The sequence below is a fragment of the Pseudophryne corroboree genome, chromosome 1 (genome assembly GCF_028390025.1).
Source record: "Pseudophryne corroboree isolate aPseCor3 chromosome 1, aPseCor3.hap2, whole genome shotgun sequence".
NCBI lineage: Eukaryota > Metazoa > Chordata > Amphibia > Anura > Myobatrachidae > Pseudophryne > Pseudophryne corroboree.
The window spans coordinates 889,477,068-889,499,146 of NC_086444.1; the positions used below are offsets into that span (position 1 = coordinate 889,477,068).

The 22,079-nt window shown below is 44.3% G+C and overlaps 1 protein-coding gene across 28 annotated transcripts in view; it reads left to right on the plus strand.

The window, feature by feature from the left end:
- Nucleotides 1-22,079, plus strand: part of ANK2 (ankyrin 2) — a 939,290-nt gene that overhangs the window by 637,754 nt on the left and 279,457 nt on the right. For all 28 annotated transcript variants that reach the window (XM_063920161.1, XM_063920164.1, XM_063920158.1 and 25 more), the window contains 2 exons: nt 13,790-13,888; nt 15,528-15,626. In XM_063920161.1, coding sequence (XP_063776231.1) covers nt 13,790-13,888; nt 15,528-15,626 — 198 coding nt within the window. The remainder of the gene's footprint in view (nt 1-13,789; nt 13,889-15,527; nt 15,627-22,079) is intronic.

Consider the following 22,079-nt stretch of genomic DNA (forward strand, 5'->3'; position numbering starts at 1 on the left):
TTACATAAACCCTTCATCTATTGTTCTCAGCTGCAATACAATACAGAGAACAATACAGCAGGGGATTAAGTCCGACTGCCCAGTCTCGGTTAATCCTATTAAAGGCCAAGAAAAACGTGGACCCATCTGTAACTAGGGTCCTAGATAGTAGTAATAACGGTCCTGATTCAGAGATGTACGCTGTTCGCACCACCACTACATTTTTGTGCGCATCAGCTGTGCGATAATATGTAAAAGCAGCAGAAGGCATCTTGTGTAAAACAGACACCGGCTTCTGTGATCCGCTGGCTGTATCTGATCACCATTACTGACCATCCGGCAGGTATTGGCCATATGAGTAACCCTAAAGTATTCTTCAGCAGGCTTAATTAGGTTTACCTTATCCTCTACCAGTTAAGTCTTCCTCCAAGCCTTCAAGCCTCTGACCCTTCTTCTACAGCTCCCCTCCACTGTTTTCACAAGTAGCTTTGTAATGTGGTATAAAGTCATATATTATGTATTTATTTTGTAGCATGTGTTTATATCCTGCAAATTTTAAGTGGTTTAAGTCCCACTGGAAGAGAAGTACTATACAAAACTAATATATTATTGTATATCTTCTTTGGGATTTAGAGAATACATGTTACGTTGAGATTGGCCAGGACCAATGAAGAAAGTTTAATAAGGACATTAATTCTCAGAGGAATCGCCAAAGCAAAGGGTACACATCAGTTTCAATGCAGAAACTAGTCCAAGTGAACATCATGGGCTACTCATTCTAATACTATTCTAAAACTATCAATTACATATTCAAAGTAGTTGTATTAATAAACTATCATTTAAAGGCACAGTACATAATTGTCAGTGGTTGGCAACAAATGTAGTAAACTTCCACGATTGGTACGATTGTTGGTGAAAATCCATATTATCAATTCATCTTGTAACATCTGAGAAGGGGAATGTGCTTCTTCATCGATCATGCCAACAATTTTTGGTGCAAGTCCAGTACTTTCTCTTTATCCAAGCGTACGATCAGAGAAGATGTATTATCTGTAGATCAGACCCAGAGAACATGTATTAGAACATGACTCACTTAAATCTTACTTACCATAATTTGTTCAGAAAGTCTTAAAGATACAACCACACTGGTATTTGATACTTAATCTCACATTAATGTATACCTGCTTTAGCTGTAGGTTATTATGTGTTTAAGCAATAAAATGTAATTAAACAATATGAACTATATACCTGACAAACAATGATCCATTATATATTCTTTTATATGAGTGGTATGGATGCCTAAGCAGTGGCTTATCTATGTGCAGTATTTACCTTACACATGGGCCTCCGGAGTCCACATTGCACACCCTGCAGCCATTTTTTCAGTACTCACCTTTCCATATTCCCCAGCCGGTCGCAGCATTTCTCCACAAATCACTGGATAAATGACGCGGCAGCCATTTTTTCGGAGTTTTGTGCATGTGCAGTAAGGAAATATCTGGGAAAATGGCCGTCGCACCATTTGCCCCTCTAGCGCTCAGACTCCATTGCGCTGCCGGACACCAGCTACAGAGGAGGGGGCCCGAGTGAAGGAGGTTGCATACGGGCCTCCTCCTCTGTGCATAAGCTTTGTACTAAAGCCATCTGAGAATTTTAAACACCCTTTTATTCTAATATAAGTGCATTTTCTGTATTTAATCCTCTATAGTCTACAAACACGTGTCTAACTCAATTATATTTTACTATCACTTATCAATACTTTTCATGGAAATTCCTTATGAATTGGTCCTGCATAATAGTTCAGTTATATTGCGAACATGATTAAATATATATAATGCAGAATATATTTTAAATGCATTTGTATGTATTCTGAAAATAGATAAAGTGATTATGCAAGACTAAATATTCATTGGTTAAGTTGATATAATCTTTAACATTAGAAATGTATTTCATTGTTAAATGATTCACTTATCTCATTCGTGCTGATTATGGGATATTACATTTTTTTGTTTTTGTTTTTTTTTTCTTTAAGGCTCTATGAACTTAACCTTTTTTTTTTTTTTTTGCTAAGGGAGAATAATCATCTGAAATTTACTGCAGCTGTTAAAGATGTTTATACATTAAGTGCTATTTTAAGCCTCTGGGGGCAGCCGGGAAAGCACTGCGTAATGACATTAATAGTACTTCCAGTTTCTTAACAGAAATGCTTATTGCCTTCAATGCATTAATTAACCTAGTTTAGGCATTTTTCTAATTGCTTGTCTAAGCATGGCTGTTCAGATTTTGCAGTGCTTGCAAAATGTTTTATAGTATCATCAAGACTATATACTGTATATATTATACAGAATATGCCAAATAAAGTAAATGAGTTGTTGCACTGACCTATATACTGTAGTTTAATATACAGTATATCACATAGGCAATTGGTTAGGAATCAAGTAATGAGACACCATATTTTCATCATTAATGTTTATCTATAGGGCACCACAGATACCATGACATCAGGCAGTGCCTCAGATATAATATATGTAAGTGCAATAAACATAGTAACATGCAGTTAATAAACATGACATTTCTGCTTACATCTAGCCTCCCTGCACGTTAAACAGCACTTCTAGTCACACCATGCCATGGCATGACTTGATAGCGCCGAGCGTCTGTTTTATGCAACATTTTCCATTAAAATGCATCTTAATAGGACGCACAAGCAGCATTTGCTGATTAGAATGATATGCAGCATGTGTATATTCTATGTGTAACCGTGTCTGCATCTGCATCCAAAATGCTACACTACAGTGTTTTCCTAGAAAGGCGCAGTAGCACACAGAATATAGGCATGCTGCATATCATTTTAATCAGCAGAGCCTGTGTGTGTGTCTTATTTGCATAATTAAAATGAATTTTCAACAAAAAAGACGCCCAGTGCTAGTGGAGTTACAAAGGACCACAAAGAGAGCTCACTGACGCCAGGCATCTCCCACTGCATGGCGTATTGAGGCAAGATGCATGAATACAATTAAGTATGTTAACACGCTAGTATGGATACTGTAACGGAATGTGTAGTGAACACACATGAGAAGTCTCTGCATAAGACATGAGCTAAGGGTTTACTTTGTTGCATCACATCCTCTCACATCTCCTTACACCTACTCTCATCGTTTCCTCCCTCTAGATTGTAAGCTCTCAATGGCAGAGCACTCTTCCCTGTATCATGTCCAACTACTTTGTACAACCATTAGGTCATGTCTTCTGCTGAATCTTCTGCTGTTTGTGCAGGTTAACAAGTTTTGTTTTTGTTATTTTGTTTATTGCATTATGTAGTACTTTTTTGCTGATGGGTCAAAGTAAGCAGTTCTAGAAGTGGGGAGCAGCATGGAAAAACTCATGCAGACAGGAAACTCATAGTGACAGGAGAAGGAGGATGGTAATTGAGGGAAAGAGAATTGAAGGTCAGCAGTGGGGCAGAGCAGTTAGCTGGGTAGAATGTAGTGAAGAGGTCAGAGATGTATGAGGGGAAGAGTGAGTGAGGGCTTTTTAGGAGAGCTGACTGCTGGGAGCAATGGCGAGACATTAATGGGATTTCTGGAGTAGAGCAATGTATGAGGAAGACAAACATTAGTCTAGCCACAGCATTCAGTACAAGGGCGGATTTAGGGGTGAGGGCGCCCCTAGGTACAACCGTAACGGCCGCCCGCGTCTGCCTAATTTTATTTTTAATGATTGGTTATAAGCCCTCATTTGATGATTAGTCAATTTAATAGAATAATAATAAACAAACAAACAAACAAACCCCTAACTATGACATTTTAATTATGTGTACATATTTACTAAGTAGGACAGCTTACAGGTGCAGTATGTGCATGTACTACCTGTTTGCTCTCCATACTAGATGGCATATGGTTCAGTACAGTGGAAATATTTAGCAGTTACTGGTACTTTTTGGGCTGACAGTACCAACACAAGCATGCAAGTGCAGACCCCAAACAGGTGCCGCCCCTAGGCACGTGCCTAATGGAAAATTTGCCACAGATTAAGTACATATTGTAGGGGAGAGAGGCAGGTAAGGGTAATGCCAGCAAGTAGGAGGTATGAGCATATCTGGCTGAACACAGCCAAATCTATTCCTCTTGTGCAAGTCTCAAAATATTCTTCTACTTTTTGTTATATGCCATACATGTTTAATGTGCTTCTCGTGAACAGACTTTGGGGTATATTTATCACAATCCACATAGCAGATGTGGTTGTGATGTGATAAATTTGCATACATTCACATTGCGATATTTGAAACTATTATATGACTGGATTAAAATGTGCTTGTTGGGAAAGACCTGGTGAGACGCTCTGTCCCTGCTAATCTACCGCTGCACTTCTCAGGTATTATATTTTTACAAAGAATACCCCGAGAATGTGTCTGCTCATCCACTGGCTACCCCTCCGCTGTGCTCCCTCTACGTGCCCTCCCTGATCCCGATGAGTCTGCCCCGGATCTACTCCTATGTGCACCTGCCTGGCTTCTGACCTCCTCTCCTGCCTATCTATAATCAAAAATAATAAAATAAAACTTACCTGCATGCTTCACACAGCAATCGGTGAGCTCCTTCTCTGTTACCCAGTCAGTTTATCTGTGCGATCAGCAAGGTGCAGTGAAAGTCCTGTCCAGAATGTCAGCTGACCGCACAGATCAGCTGACCAAGTCACAGAGAAGGAGACCACCATCACCGTTTCCCTGAATGGAGGTAAGTTTTATTCTATTTTATATTAAGTGTTTATTTCCTCTGTGATCTAAGCGGCGGTTTTAGTGTAATTTAGAAACCGCCGGAAAACAAACGTGTCAATTGCCTGTAGTCTAATTGACAGCATTTACTAAGCAGTCTAAACTGAAACCGCTGTCGATACTCTGGCGGTTTATAAATTACAGTGTTTTATTTGGCAGCAGTTTCTATTGATACCACCAGTGACGTGTAGGGGAGTCACAGCTTCATCTGTCAAACTCCAGTACACTGCAGAGTTTTCATTATAAAAATTATTAGAATAATCTGCTTACTAAAAGAATACAAATGTAAGGGCTTGAAGGAGAATTGTGCAAATTATCTACCAAAAGCCCATTCAAACATTTCAGTGATGCTAAAATAATGCAAAAATGGTGTGAGAAATACATTTTTAACATAATTTTAGTAAAAGAAAATCATGAAAAATATGATAAATCATGATTAATATGCATCTTTGAGTTATAGTTTCTATATTCATATACTTAAGGTATTTCTATAACGAATTGCCTCAGGGGCGTAAGTTCATACCAGTCGCCTAGAGGCAAGTTGGAGCTGTCCTGTCCCCTATAGTAGGTGTTAGCAGGGCTCTAGGGACAGAGCCGATTAAAGAGCAGCAGTCACACTTGGATCCTGCTGTAAACCACAAAGGTGCTGCTGTACATGCAGGTGCTCCTTTCAGGGCTTGGAGCCCAGAGGCAGGCGCATCCATTGCCTCTGGGAGTTCTGCCCCTGAGTTGTCCTTACAACGGCATTTCCACGCAGTTGCAACCACTTCCATATAAAATGAAAAGTGACAAATTCAGTTAATCAATTTACAGCCATGGAAAGCTGTAACCAGGGCCACTGATAGCTCTGCAAGAATTCAGTACTGGTAGGGGGCATGGCTAATTTGGGTAGGTGTGACTAGGCCCCCTCATTAATAGCATGTCAAAAATATATGTGCATGCACGCTGCACTTAAGAAGGGGGTGGAAAGCATCAGTGGCTGGTCAGAGGGGCAGATTGGGAGAGAGGACAGTGTACTGGGCTAGGGAAAGCCACCGCTGGAGGCCCCGGCTGCCCTGTTGTAACCTCATTTGCAGGATGAAAATGGCTGCCACACTAATAGAAAAATAAAAAAGTGTGCCATTCCCACCACTTTTTCTAATTTCAATCACCTTTTTCAACAAATTCAAATCTCCTTTTTCTCTGACGTCCTAGTGGATGCTGGGAACTCCGTAAGGACCATGGGGAATAGCGGCTCCGCAGGAGACTGGGCACAAAAGTAAAGCTTTAGGACTACCTGGTGTGCACTGGCTCCTCCCCCTATGACCCTCCTCCAAGCCTCAGTTAGATTTTTGTGCCCGGCCGAGAAGGGTGCACACTAGGGGCTCTCCTGAGCTTCTTAGTGAAAGTTTTAGTTTTAGGTTTTTTATTTTCAGTGAGACCTGCTGGCAACAGGCTCACTGCATCGAGGGACTAAGGGGAGAAGAAGCGAACTCACCTGAAGTGCAGAGTGGATTGGGCTTCTTAGGCTACTGGACACCATTAGCTCCAGAGGGACCGAACACAGGCCCAGCCTCGGAGCTCGGTCCCAGAGCCGCGCCGCCGGCCCCCTTACAGAGCCAGAAGCAAGAAGAGGTCCGGAAAAATCGGCGGCAGAAGACATCAGTCTTCAACAAGGTAGCGCACAGCACTGCAGCTGTGCGCCATTGTTACTCAGGCACACTTCACACTCCGGTCACTGAGGGTGCAGGGCGCTAGGGGGGGGGGGGCGCCCTGAGCAGCAATGTAAAACACCTTGGCTGGCATAAATACACCACATATAACCCCCAGGGCTATATGGATGTATTTTAACCCCTGCCAGAACTTACAAAAAAGCGGGAGAAAAGGCCGCCGAGAAGGGGGCGGAGCCTATCTCCTCAGCACACAGGCGCCATTTTCCATCACAGCTCCGCTGGAAGGACGTCTCCCTGACTCTCCCCTGCAGTCCTGCACTACAGAAAAGGGTAAAAAAGAGAGGGGGGGGCACTAATTTGGCGCAGTTTTGATACTAACAGCAGCTATAAAGGAAAAGCACATTTTATAGTGGTATTCCTGTTTATATATAGCGCTCTGGTGTGTGCTGGCATACTCTCCCTCTGTCTCCCCAAAGGGCTAGTGGGGTCCTGTCCTCTATCAGAGCATTCCCTGTGTGTGTGCGGTGTGTGTCGGTACGATTGTGTCGACATGTTTGAGGAGGAAAATGAGATGGAGGCGGAGCAATTGCCTATTATACAGTTGTCACCCCCTGGGGAGTCGACACCTGAGTGGATGAGCTTATGGAAGGAATTGCGTGACAGTGTCAGCTCGTTACGACAGACAGTTGACGACATGAGACAGCCGGCTACTCAGCTTGTGCCTGTCCAAGGGTCTCAAACGCCATCAGGGGCTTTAAAACGCCCGTTACCTCAAATGGCAGACACAGACACGGATACTGACTCCAGTGTCGACGATGATGAGACAAACGTGACTTCCACTAGGGCCACACGTTACATGATTGAAGCAATTAAAAATGTATTGCATATCTCTGATAATACAAGTACCACTAAAAAGGGTATTATGTTTGGTGAGAAAAAACTGCCTGTAGTTTTTCCTGTATCCGAGGAATTAAATGAAGTGTGTGATGAGGCGTGGGTTTCCCCCGATAAAAAAATGATAATTCCTAAAAGGTTATTGGCATCGTACCCTTTCCCGCCAGAGGATAGGGCACGTTGGGAAACACCCCCTAGGGTGGATAAAGCGCTCACACGTTTGTCAAAACAGGTAGCACTACCCTCTCCTGATACGGCCGCCCTAAAGGAACCTGCCGATAGAAAGCTGGAGAATATCCTAAAATGTATATACTCTCACACGGGTGTTATACTGCGACCAGCAATCGCCTCAGCCTGGATGTGCAGTGCGGGCCTGGCGTGGTCGGATTCCCTGACTGAAAATATTGATACCCTAGATAGGGACAGTATATTACTGACTATAGAGCATTTGAAGGATGCATTTCTATATATGCGTGATGCACAGAGGGATATTTGCCGACTGGCATCAAGAGTTAGCGCGCTGTCCATTTCTGCTAGAAGAGGTTTATGGACGCGGCAGTGGTCAGGTGATGCGGATTCTAAAAGGCACATGGAAGTATTGCCTTATAAGGGGGAGGAGTTATTTGGGGTAGGTCTATCAGACCTGGTAGCCACGGCAACTGCTGGAAAATCCACATTTTTACCCCAGGTAGCTTCTCAACCTAAGAAGACGCCGTATTATCAGGCGCAGTCCTTTCGGCCCCATTAGGGCAAGCGGGCAAAAGGCGCCTCATTTCTGCCCCGTGGTAGAGGGAGAGGAAAAAGGCTGCAACAAACAGCCAGTTCCCAGGAACAAAAGCCCTCTCCCGCCTCCGCAAAGTCCTCAGCATGACGCTGGGGCTTTACAAGCAGACACGGTGGGGGCCCGTCTCAAGAAGTTCAGTGCGCAGTGGGCCCACTCGCAAGTGGACCCCTGGATCCTTCAAGTGGTATCTCAGGGGTACAAATTGGAATTCGAGACGTCTCCCCCTCGCCGTTTTCTAAAGTCTGCTTTACCGACGTCTCCCTCAGACAGGGAGGCAGTATTGGATGCCATTCACAAGCTGTATTCCCAGCAGGTGATAATCAAGGTACCCCTCCTACAACAGGGAAAGGGGTACTATTCCACACTATTTGTGGTACCGAAGCCGGACGGCTCGGTGAGACCAATTTTAAACCTAAAATCCTTGAACACTTACATACAAAGGTTCAAATTCAAGATGGAGTCACTCAGAGCAGTGATTGCAAACCTGGAAGACAGGGACTATATGGTGTCTCTGGACATCAAAGATGCTTACCTACATGTCCCAATTTGCCCTTCTCACCAAGGGTACCTCAGGTTTGTGGTACAGAACTGTCACTATCAGTTTCAGACCCTGCCGTTTGGATTGTCCACGGCACCCCGGGTCTTTACCAAGGTAATGGCCGAAATGATGATACTCCTTCGAAGGAAGGGAGTTTTAGTTATCCCTTACTTGGACGATCTCCTGATAAGGGCAAGATCCAGGGAACAGTTGGAAGTCGGGGTAGCACTATCTCAGATAGTGCTGCGCCAGCACGGTTGGATTCTCAATATTCCAAAATCTCAGCTGATCCCGACTACCCGACTCCTATTCCTAGGGATGATCCTGGACACAGTCCAGAAAAAGGTGTTTCTCCCGGAGGAGAAAGCCAGGGAGTTATCCGAACTAGTCAGAAATCTCCTAAAACCAGGCCAAGTCTCAGTGCATCAATGCACAAGGGTCCTGGGAAAGATGGTGGCTTCTTACGAAGCAATCCCATTTGGCAGATTCCACGCAAGAACCTTCCAGTGGGATCTGCTAGACAAATGGTCCGGGTCGCATCTTCAGATGCATCAGCGGATAATCTTGTCACCAAGGACAAGGGTGTCTCTCCTGTGGTGGTTGCAGAGTGCTCATCTTCTAGAGGGCCGCAGATTCGGCATTCAGGACTGGGTCCTGGTGACCACGGATGCCAGCCTGAGAGGCTGGGGAGCAGTCACACAGGGACGAAATTTCCAGGGCTTGTGGTCAAGCCTGGAGACATCACTCCACATAAATATCCTGGAGCTAAGGGCCATCTACAATGCTCTAAGCCTAGCAAGACCTCTGCTTCAAGGTCAGCCGGTGCTGATCCAGTCAGACAACATCACGGCAGTCGCCCACGTAAACAGACAGGGCGGCACAAGAAGCAGGAGGGCAATGGCAGAAGTTGCAAGGATTCTTCGCTGGGCGGAAAATCATGTGATAGCACTGTCAGCAGTGTTCATTCCGGGAGTGGACAACTGGGAAGCAGACTTCCTCAGCAGACACGACCTCCATCCGGGGGAGTGGGGACTTCACCCAGAAGTCTTCCACATGATTGTGAACCGTTGGGAAAAACCAAAGGTGGACATGATGGCGTCCCGCCTCAACAAAAAACTGGACAGGTATTGCGCCAGGTCAAGGGACCCTCAGGCAATAGCTGTGGACGCTCTGGTAACACCGTGGGTGTACCAGTCAGTGTATGTGTTCCCTCCTCTGCCTCTCATACCCAAGGTACTGAGGATCATAAGAAGGAGAGGAGTAAGGACTATACTCGTGGCTCCGGATTGGCCAAGAAGGACTTGGTACCTGGAACTTCAAGAGATGCTCACAGAGAAGTGGCCTCTACCTCTAAGAAAGGACCTGCTTCAGCAGGGACCCTGTCTGTTCCAAGACTTACCGCGGCTGCGTTTGACGGCATGGCGGTTGAACGCCGGATCCTGAAGGAAAAAGGCATTCCGGATGAAGTCATCCCTACCCTGATCAAAGCCAGGAAGGATGTAACTGTGCCACATTATCACCGGATTTGGCGTAAATATGTTGCGTGGTGCGAGGCCAGGAAGGCCCCTACAGAGGAATTTCAACTGGGTCGTTTCCTACATTTCCTGCAAACAGGACTGTCTATGGGCCTAAAATTAGGGTCCATTAAGGTTCAAATTTCGGCCCTGTCGATTTTCTTCCAGAAAGAACTGGCTTCAGTTCCTGAAGTTCAGACGTTTGTCAAGGGCGTACTGCATATACAGCCTCCTTTTGTGCCTCCAGTGGCACCTTGGGATCTCAATGTAGTTTTGGGTTTCCTAAAATCACATTGGTTTGAACCACTCTCCACTGTGGACTTAAAATATCTCACTTGGAAAGTGGTAATGTTGTTAGCCCTGGCTTCAGCCAGGCGTGTCTCAGAATTGGCGGCTTTATCCTATAAAAGCCCTTACCTAATTTTTCATACGGACAGGGCAGAATTGAGGACTCGTCCTCAATTTCTCCCTAAGGTGGTTTCAGCATTTCACTTGAACCAGCCTATTGTGGTGCCTGCGGCTACTAGGGACTTGGAGGACTCCAAGTTGCTGGACGTAGTCAGGGCCCTGAAAATATATGTTTCCAGGACGGCTGGAGTCAGGAAATCTGACTCGCTGTTTATCCTGTATGCACCCAATAAGCTGGGTGCTCCTGCTTCTAAGCAGACTATTGCTCGTTGGATTTGTAGTACAATTCAGCTTGCACATTCTGTGGCAGGCCTGCCACAGCCTAAATCTGTAAAAGCCCATTCCACAAGGAGGTGGGCTCATCTTGGGCGGCTGCCCGAGGGGTCTCGGCTTTACAACTTTGCCGAGCAGCTACTTGGTCAGGGGCAAACACGTTTGCTAAATTCTACAAATTTGATACCCTGGCTGAGGAGGACCTGGAGTTCTCTCATTCGGTGCTGCAGAGTCATCCGCACTCTCCCGCCCGTTTGGGAGCTTTGGTATAATCCCCATGGTCCTTACGGAGTTCCCAGCATCCACTAGGACGTCAGAGAAAATAAGAATTTACTTACCGATAATTCTATTTCTCATAGTCCGTAGTGGATGCTGGGCGCCCATCCCAAGTGCGGATTGTCTGCAATACTTGTACATAGTTATTGTTACAAAAATCGGGTTATTATTGTTGTGAGCCATCTTTTCAGAGGCTCCTCTGTTATCATGCTGTTAACTGGGTTCAGATCACAGGTTGTACGGTGTGATTGGTGTGGCTGGTATGAGTCTTACCCGGGATTCAAAATCCTTCCTTATTGTGTACGCTCGTCCGGGCACAGTATCCTAACTGAGGCTTGGAGGAGGGTCATAGGGGGAGGAGCCAGTGCACACCAGGTAGTCCTAAAGCTTTTACTTTTGTGCCCAGTCTCCTGCGGAGCAGCTAATCCCCATGGTCCTTTCGGAGTTCCCAGCATCCACTACGGACTATGAGAAATAGAATTATCGGTAAGTAAATTCTTATTTTTGTGCACTGCCAAGAAAAACTTGGCACACTCCAAGCTTCCTTTGCAATGCTGTCAGTGTGGCTTAGAGCTACTGTGCCAATACTGTGTCTTACTCTGTGTGTTGTGGGGACAATCTGTGTTCTCAAGTGCAAGTTGAGGCACAAGAAGCCTCCAGAGAGTGTTTTGAACTTTATAAATAAGACCATACTATCTGCTGTTTAACACATGTAACAGTGAGAGTGCAGGCAGGCCCCTCTCAGCTCCAGGCCCCATAGCAGCTGCACTCGCTGCACCTATGGTAGCTATGCCCTTGGCTGTGTGCCTCACTCCAAACATAATAAACTTCTGAGAAGTAACAGACAGCAGGATGGACATATTGAATTATAGGCACTCCAGTTATTTTATGTGTTTATGTATTTCACAGCATTTGACATTTTTACTGTTAATTAGCGAGACGCTAATGTGGCAGTAGGTGTCAGATTGGTTTTGTCTATGACCACAGGGATGCAAGGTTCCAGTCAGCCTGGGTTCAGTGGGACATGTATGGATCAGTTCTTGCTGCACAGGGTTAAGACTCAATGGTTTCTTAACACTTATCTCAGTCAGTGCTCCAATTTCTGTCATAGCACCGTCTAAGCTCTGCGATCTGCAAATTAAAGTTAACAGCTTAAGGGAAATCCACCATAAGGACTACATTTAAATCTTCTATTTGGAGCGACTTTCAAGAGCGGTTGAGTTGAATTTTATTTTTGGGAAGTTTTTATCTACAGTGTTAGGCATTTTACTAGATAACCAAATAAGGCTGTATAAATGGATACTGGCTGTTGGATAGCTGGCACTTAACAATCAGAATTACTGTAATACCCAATATACAATATTTTTAGAAATGAGTGTATGTATATACATATACACTGGACTCTGTGAGGAGCACATGCACCTCTGCACTTCAGCGTGTATACTGTAAGAGGAATTTGCACCATTCTCTAACGTCCAGTGCCGTTCACTATTGCACAACGTTTTGGTCTGATTTAGATCTCTGGTCAGATTCAGATCTCTGGTCTGGTTTTTAAGACCCCTTTAAAGTCTTTGTCTAGAGCTTATCACTCAGACACATATTGATTTACCTGAATCAATATTCACAGTGATGCTTCACTTTTTCAAGCTACCTTAATCATGTTGTATCTAACCAATTGATCTAGTACCCCTGAGGAAGTCCCACGGGACGAAACGCGTTGGGTTCTTCTGATTGACGTATTGATACACGTTGAATTCACAGCAGCAAGGGATTATACCCCAAATAGCTGTTAGTCTGAAAATTGCTAAATCTGTTATGTTATTGTACTACTATGGAATGAATCAATTTTATTTAAGCAGATGCTTTTATTAATTTTTTTATATAATGGATGGGGGATTATAAGAATACCCCAGTACGTTTAGCGCCCTCTGATCTGTATTGTATCTATTGTATTTTGGACTTTTGCTAACAGGAAGTTCATCAAGAGGTGCTGCTTGCATTACTCATGAGCGCAATTGGGAACCTTTTCCTTATATATATATATATATATATATATATATATATACTTTTTAATATTTAAAAAAAGTAAGGTAACAAAACCTCCGATGTGTGTAATGTTCTCTGTTTCATTCTAAGTTCCCACCAGGTCAGAGCAGGTAGACCGCTGCTTCCTCTCACGGCCAGTAGACTGAGCCTCATATCGGTCATACTGTCCCAACATCAGTTGGCGGGGCTGGCAGAAACATGGCCGGACATCGAGGGGCGTAGTGTTATCAGATTTCTGCATCTAAAGTGCACATCAGCACTTGTCAAGATGTACAGTGGTAACGTCATGTCATGGAAACAGGTTTGTGGTTTCAGTACCTGCTCTGGCCTGGCGGGAAATTAGAATGTAATAGAAAACATAGTACATGGGAGAGGTTTTGTTACCTTACCCTTGAATTTTATTTGACCATTCCAGTAAGAAAATAAGTACTTCCAGTTCCAATTCAAAATACATGGATAAGCCATAAAACATATTGGATGATATAAATGATAACTATATGAATTGATTTATACACTTTATTACATATTATGGAATAGCATTAGCAGTCATGCATTTTCTGCTTGATGTAGTGAATTTCTCACACTTCCAAGACTCAACGTTTCATAAGATCTTGCTCTCCCTTACAATGATATGCTGTGATTCTGTTTCAGAATGGACTCAATGCTTTACACCTCGCTGCCAAAGAGGGACATCTCTATCTTGTGCATGAATTGCTGGAAAGAGGATCCTCGGTGGATTCTGCAACTAAGGTAGTGTACAATTGTAGGAATGAACTCGTTTTGTGAGTAAAGAAGGACATTTGTATATTTATTTAAGCAAATGACTTATTTACATAATTCAAGTGTGGGCCAGCAACTCAGGATTGTAGTTACAGAAACATTAGTACAGTGGTGTTAGGAATTAATGTCCTGCAGTTAAAAATGTTTTATTTGAATAAACATTCTATCCTGAGAATAACAATTAACAATAATTGGGCATATTATTTAATGAGTTGATCCTAACCTGTATTTAGCATTTGATATATTTGTGACTAACATCAAATCATATACGTGCAATGTTATTGCAGCAATGAAATATCCCTCTTCACACTGTAAGTGTAGATACAAGATTTGGGAGGCAGATGTATCAAAGCTTTTCCATAGCAACAATCAGCTTCTAGCTAGCATTTATCTATAAAATGATAGGTAGAAGTTTAATGATTGCTATGGGAAACTTCTCCGCTTAGCAACTGCCTCCCTGTATGAGTTTTGATACATCTTCCCCTTAAGGTCAGTGGCAAACGCAGGATTTGCATGGGGGGGTTTCCAGAACTGGGCGGAGCCAATCACGGGGGTGGGGACTGAGGTGACCCAGTATATGCTGGGTCCGTAAAACTAGTGTGTCTGTGTGTGTATATATATATATATATATACATACATATATCTACACATATATATATATATATATATATATACACACACACACACACACACACACACACACACACACACACACCATATTAAACATGCATACATATATATATATATATATATATATATGTACACACACATACAGTACACATATATATACACATGTATATCTATCTATCTATCTATCTATCTATCTATCTATCTATCTATCTATCTATCATATATGTGTGTGTGTGTGTGTGTGTGTGTTTATATGTATGTATATACATGTGTATATATGTATGCACATGGATATATATGTACTATAATTAAAATAAAGTAAACTTTTATTGCACTTACAAGTGCCACCAGGAAGACAGCAGGCTGCAGAGGACGCTACAGCCATTAATAATGCTCATGCAGCTAAAAATAAATAAATATATATATATATTTTTTTTTAGTGGAGGGGGGTTTCTGGGTGCTCGGAAACCCCCCCTGGGTGCGCCACTGAAGGTGTGTACATAATAGGCGATATCACGTATGATCCGGCTGCTATCGTCTGGTTCAGAATGATATCATTGAGGACCAGGGTTGGCTACCACTGAACTAGTGTATAGAGACGATATATCGCACAATGCGATTTGGTTCTGTAAGAGAGACAGAGGAGAAAATAGCTGTGCAAAGCGCATCAATACTCCAGTTAGGTGGAGGAACGCTTTTAGAAAGATATACTTCTTGGTGATAATTTGGTTTTAAAGGAGACGTTTCTTAATAAAAGTGTGTGGGAAAGAAAAAAGTTATTTAAGTAGAATAAAGAGAGGAGAAAGAAAAGTGAAATGATGGAAAAGAAAAAGAGGGATGTAAGCTGAAATGGAAGGGCACTGGATGAAAGGGGCATATGTGCTGAGAATGGAGGTATAGTAACAGGAAGGAGAAGAAGAGTGTGATAATTGAAAGAATATGAAGTGTATACTGTATGTTTTTTGTTTGTTATTTTCAGAAAGGGAACACAGCGCTACACATTGCATCATTGGCGGGGCAGGTAGAAGTTGTCAAGACTCTGATCAAGCAAGGAGCCAGTATCAATGCCCAGTCTCAGGTACTGTAACACATCTGACCTTGTGACTTATAGAAAGAATACTGGTATAATTCTGAAAACTATATGTATTCTTGTAATATTGCTGTGTGTAAGATTTTTTTTCAGTAATAAAATGAAAAAGTTAACTCATTTGTACCAAGATGTTGCATTAGTGTTGAGTAGAAGACACTTTCCTCACACGGCTTTACCTCTTTTTACCAAACCGGGTCACACTGAATGTTGTTTTAACCTCCTGTTATTTATACCTTTTGCCTGGTATACAGCTACAGCAATGCTGTTCTCTATAGCGTACAATACTTGGGCTTGGAGTAAGTGGGAGTGGATAGCTATAGATATTTTGCAGGTGTGATTGAGATTCAGTACCCGTTACTGTAAAAGCGCCATTTATATGGGCACCTGGAAGCAGTCATTTTGTATAGAAAAAATAGCTTAGTGTTGTATGTCTTTCTAGTAAGTATGTATCTCCTGTGGGCTATCCTAATGGGCAGAAGTTATGCTCCCTGCCTACGACACCATCTTGCCAAGGAGCGTGTTGCTGCATAAATGCACTTGTGTGATGCCACCACAGTATATGCAGGAATTCGGCATTGCCCATTCATAAATGCGCTTTTTATATTTTCAGAAAGTTTACATTCTTAGCAGTAGTCCAATGATGGGAATTAAAGCACTATGTTAATTGTTTGGAAAGATAAAACTACACCATTCCAGTGGTCACAAGAGACCCTTTATGAGACCAACATTTAGGGGGCACCTTAAGTTGTATTAGCTGCACTAGATCTGCTATGTTGCTGGCTGGCGTAGTGAAGGTTGCATTTATTACACTAAATCAGGCTTTTGTATGTTATTACTTTTCCTGTGAATGTCTGGTAGTGTAGTATGGAAATTCTCTGCGAGAATTTGCCTATAGCAGAAATGTTGTATTCATTATGTGTCAGAGAGGATGTAGCAGATGGCATGTTTATTCCGTGGAAAGGTGTATACGTTACATTCACCCTACAGGAAGGTAGATAGAAATTTAGCAACTACACTTTTATAGTGAATTCTAGCATGTTCAATGTCATCATCATATCTCAACAAATGTGCAGTTTAGATGAAATCACTGTGCTTCCTATTATTCCATTTGTAGCCTGAAGTGTCAGCAGAGCAGATAATTACAGTGTTAGTGAACAATTTATAACATGAAAGCACAGGGTAAATAGGGTGTGTATACTGTATGTAGCTAGATGAAGAGCCAGGATTTCTGTCCTTGTACACAAGGCCAGATAAGGCTGGTGGGGTCCCAGGAGCAACAAATTTGGGGGGGCCCCCAGTAGTAACATTGCTCATAACAATCCCCCCCCCTTCCTCTCTCTCGTAACACACACACCCACACACACACACACAGTGCCATAACTAGGGATTTTGGTGCCCTGTGCCAGATAGTACCCCCCATTTTAAATAGGGAGATCGTGCACTGGAAAAAGGGGGTGTTGTGGGGAAGTGGTGTAGACAAACAATAGCAACCCCAATTCAAATTATGCCACACAGTAGTGACCGTTACATTACACTGCATAGTAGTACCCCTTATACGCGTTACGTCACACAGTAGTTCCCTTTATGCCAATTATGCCACACAGTAGCGCTTCCTATACACATAATGCCACACAGTAGTTGTGTCCTTTATATATATATATATATATATATATATATTATGCCACACAGTAGTGTCCCTTACACATTATGCCACCCATTATTATTTATTGCCCATATACAAATTATACCACAGTAATGCTCCTTACACATTATGCTACACATTAGCAGTGCCTTATAGTCATTATGCCACACATCATCACCCCCACAACCCTCGTTTAAAAAAAAAGAAAGAACATTTATAAAAAATAATAGAATATATTTAAAAAATGCACGGATAAAGATGAGATCAGTAGTTTAAAATTGCTTGGAGGGAAAGAAGGAGGAATGAGAAAGAAGAAGATATGTGAGGGAAGGTGGCACTGCAGGGACAGTGGTGGAAGTAGGTGTAGCATTAAGAACAGTCAGTAGATGGAAAGTGGGATGTCTGGCACAGAGAGAGTAGGGGGAGAATGCAGGGAGAGAGAGAGAGAGAGAGAGAGAGAGAGAGAGAGAGAGAGAGAGAGAGCAGCGGTTAGGAAGGACCGAATTGGAAATGCAGGATATATAACAGAAGCAGGCTCTGCCTTTGTGATATATCAAACAACCCGGTATGACTAATATATTAGAAGAAGAAGGGAATTGGAGAAGGAGGTTGCTAAACATCTTAGTGATATTTGGTGGACCCCTTTCTTTGAAAGTAAAGCATTCATAACCAAGAACCAGAAATAACGACACTGAGACTTGAATTTTGGCAGAAAATTGCTAGCTATTTATTTGTCCCTAACCATTAGGAAACCTGTAAATAAAGAGATTAATTTAATATGCCGCTCCAGCTGGCATATGGTGGCGGCCCAAAAGAACGGCTCAATTAATCTAAATTAACCTTAAATAACTTAACCCTATAAATTTACTAAAACTTACCATAAACCGGTAATAGGTGACAACTCAACCCCCACAGTGACTACCCACCGCTCCTGGGTGCCCTGCCGCTGCCTTCCCGGACGGGTGGTCAAGCGGCCATAAGTCGATGGAGGTGAGTGCACCTAAACCACAACAAACTGTAAAACACTACAGTTTTCCCTACAATACCAAACTGCCGTTCTTTTCCGCCAATAAATAGCCAACGAAAACAGCCAACAACTTTAAAGCCAAAGCACCACGTGCCAAAATTTCCAACTACCAGGGCGGGAGGGTGGGAAACCAAATCACCAAGAGACTTAAGATGGCCTCTCCTTCCCTATATATATCAAGCCCTCCCCCTAAAGAAGGCTGTACTTTCCTCACATCTAGGTCCACCCCTCCCCAGATGTTTAACTCTTTTCTCTCCTATGCAGTCAATACTCTCTCCTAAACATCTTAGTGATATTTGGTGGACCCCTTTCTTTGAAAGTAAAGCATTCATAACCAAGAACCAGAAATAACGACACTGAGACTTGAATTTTGGCAGAAAATTGCTAGCTATTTATTTGTCCCTAACCATTAGGAAACCTGTAAATAAAGAGATTAATTTAATATGCCGCTCCAGCTGGCATATGGTGGCGGTCCAAAAGAACGGCTCAATTAATCTAAATTAACCTTAAATAACTTAACCCTATAAATTTACTAAAACTTACCATAAACCGGTAATAGGTGACAACTCAACCCCCACAGTGACTACCCACCGCTCCTGGGTGCCCTGCCGCTGCCTTCCCGGACGGGTGGTCAAGCGGCCATAAGTCGATGGAGGTGAGTGCACCTAAACCACAACAAATTGTAAAACACTACAGTTTTCCCTACAATACCAAACTGCCGTTCTTTTCCGCCAACAGCGAAAGACTCATCCCCAACAGTCTTTCGCACCGCCACCATAAACCTACCCTAACTCCTGCAAAGCGAAACCTAGATCCTCCAGAAAAAACATCATCCCCTCATTGGATAGATGTACTCCATCGCGCCGGAAAAGGTGGCTGTCTCTGAACCGTATCCTCGGGTGGCGAACCACCCTCCCACCGTGGGACAGCACCCACTTTGCCACCGCTCCGTTCACCTTTTTCCGGGCCTCATCAATCTGGCGACCATCCGCCACACCCCTCCAACACAATCTTGGCACCATCATGGAAAAAACCAACACACAATTGATCCATGCCGCGGTCACCCTTGCCAGATCCTGTATCATGGCCCACCGCAGATCCAAGGATGTCCTCTTCCCCAAGTCGTTGCCACCTAGATGGACAACCAACACCTTAGGGACTCCATGCTTGCTGGCCTGACTCACTAACCTACTCCTCAGCTCACCCCACATCATTCCTCGCCAGCCAAGCCATCTGACACCCTGTACTCCAAGCAATGCCTGAGACCCTTCCGAGGCCACAAACCTGGCCGCCCAATAAATGTAAGAGTGGCCAACCACCCAAATGGTCAAATTGTCGTCAAACCATCCTGAAGGGAAAAAGAGGGGTAGAATTGATTACTAAGAGGCTTATTAATTGTTTATACTGAAGGATCTGCCAAAAAAGAAAACTTTAGATCTCGCTATTGTAGCAGTCACGGCCTAGCCGACTGCACCATGTTTCGTAGCCAATTTAAAAGCGCAATTAAAGACACAAAGGGGAAAGATCAAATAAAACAAACAAAATAAAAAACAGGGGGGGGGGGTATAAAATGGGAAACACATGTAATAACTCAGCTGGAGGTGAAACGTAAAGACCTGCTGAGGGACTCTGATTAGACCAAATTAGCCGAATTGTAGATTAGAATTCAGTCCGTCAAGTCAGGCAAAAAATCGCAAATAACTCCAGACCCCCGCTGCCGACTCATGCCAGCAACGGCGAGTAGCTAATCCCTGAGTAGGATAAAACAAAACAAAAGGGGTAACATCAACAGACGCACAACCATAAATTCACAGAACTGTAACAACATAATACATTGCAAATTTAAACAAAGCACCAAGCGCAAACCGACCGCTCATGTGACGGGGCGAATATATCGTCTATAGCTTGACGACTTCCATCGCCCCACCGCCTGTATTTCAGTTCTGGAGCAACCCGCCGCAGCAGCCGACGTCGCTGCGCCAATGCGAAAGGAATGGGTACCGAAAGCAGTGGGTGGGAGGCCCAAGCCCGCCAAACAGCGACTCAGCATCCATCGAAACTGGTATTTCGTGACTGGCAGCCCATCATAATGCAACAGCCAAGACCCCTCCTTAACGGGTCGTACCACCACGTATTGCCTTGCCAGCCCCACCGGGCAAACGCTCTCCTCCAGCGCTGGGACCATTGTAACCCAGCGTCTTCTCCCCACTTGATCCGTCTTGGAGCGTCGCAACCTGCACAGCAAGGCCCTCTCACCCACTACTACGTCTCCGACCAGCATGCGCGAATCTGCTCTCTTGGAAGGCGCTACCAACTCAGAAACTCGAAAGGCCCCGTGGTAAGCCATAGAGAACGCCAAACTAAACAAAAGCGTCTCAAACTTGGACGACGCGACTCGCCCAACTGCCTCGATGACGGCCGGCAACAACGCCGCATCGATGGGCCGCCTCCTATCCGGTGGCGACGGCGCGACTCGCGCCCACCCTTTCATTGCCTTCCGCAGAACCTCGCTTTTTGTTACGTCAGGGACGCCTCGCAGCTTGCAGAAAAACGATATGCCTGCCAAATACCGCGAAACCACTGCTCGTGACCTACCGGAGACGTACAGCTCCCACATAAAAGAAAGCATCAGCCTATGCCTGCTCTTACCTTGATGCTGACGCCCCTGGACAAACTCCTACCATTCACTCCAAGCTTGCCCGTACACCTTGAGCGTGGCCGGCGCGATTGACCGCAACGCTAGACCCTCCAGTCCGGCCCGATCACCTGCCAAACATAACCAGGACAGTGAAAACCTTGCTCTTCGGCCTCAGGTGCCAAATCCCAAAATCTCTCCCACTGTCCACGCGACAACGCGTCTGCGATTCCGTTTTCCAAACCGGGCACGTGCTGCGCTCGGAACCATAGGTTCCTACGCAAGCATGTCAAAAGCAATTGCCCAAGTACCCGCAGTACCACTAGCGATTTCGCCCTCTGGTTATTAATCGCATGTACCACGCCCAGATTATCGCACCTGAACACTATGCTGCGGTTAGCTAACCGATCGCCCCAAACTTCCAACGCTACCATAATGGGAAAAAGCTCCAGCAGCACCAGATCTCTTGTAAGACCCTCGCTATGCCAGTTTGCCGGCCAAGATGCCGCGCACCACGATCCCTCCAGAAAACAACCGAATCCAGAGGCACCTGCAGCATCAGTAAAAAGCTGCAAACTCTCGCTGTCTACGGCTGGCGCTTGCCATATGCTCACCCCGTTGAAATCCTCCAGGAACGAAGCCCAGACGGCCAAATCCCTTTTTAATTCCGAGGACAATCGAACGAAATGATGCGGCCTGGCACACCCCGCTGTTGCCCTTTCGAGCTTCCGGCAGAAAACCCTGCCCATCGGTATCACCCGACAAGCAAAATTCAGCATGCCCAGCAAGGACTGCGCCTGCCGCAGCGTGACTTTACGCGAGCCGCTGAAACGGCAAATAGTTTCGCGGAGCTTTGACACTTTGTCTTGGGGCAGGCGACACTCTCCCGCCACGGTGTCAATTTCAATCCCCAAAATGATAGACAGGAGGCCGGACCCTCCGTTTTATCCCTGGCTACCGGGACACCGAAGTGGTAAAAAAGGGCTCGTGTGCTAAACAGCAAGTCGCCGCATCTTGTGTCAGTAGCCGGCCCCGCACACAGGAAATCATCGAGGTAATGTGCAATCCCGTGACCGCCAGACGCAGACTCCACGCACCAATGAAGAAAAGTGCTAAAGCGCTCGAAAAACGAGCATG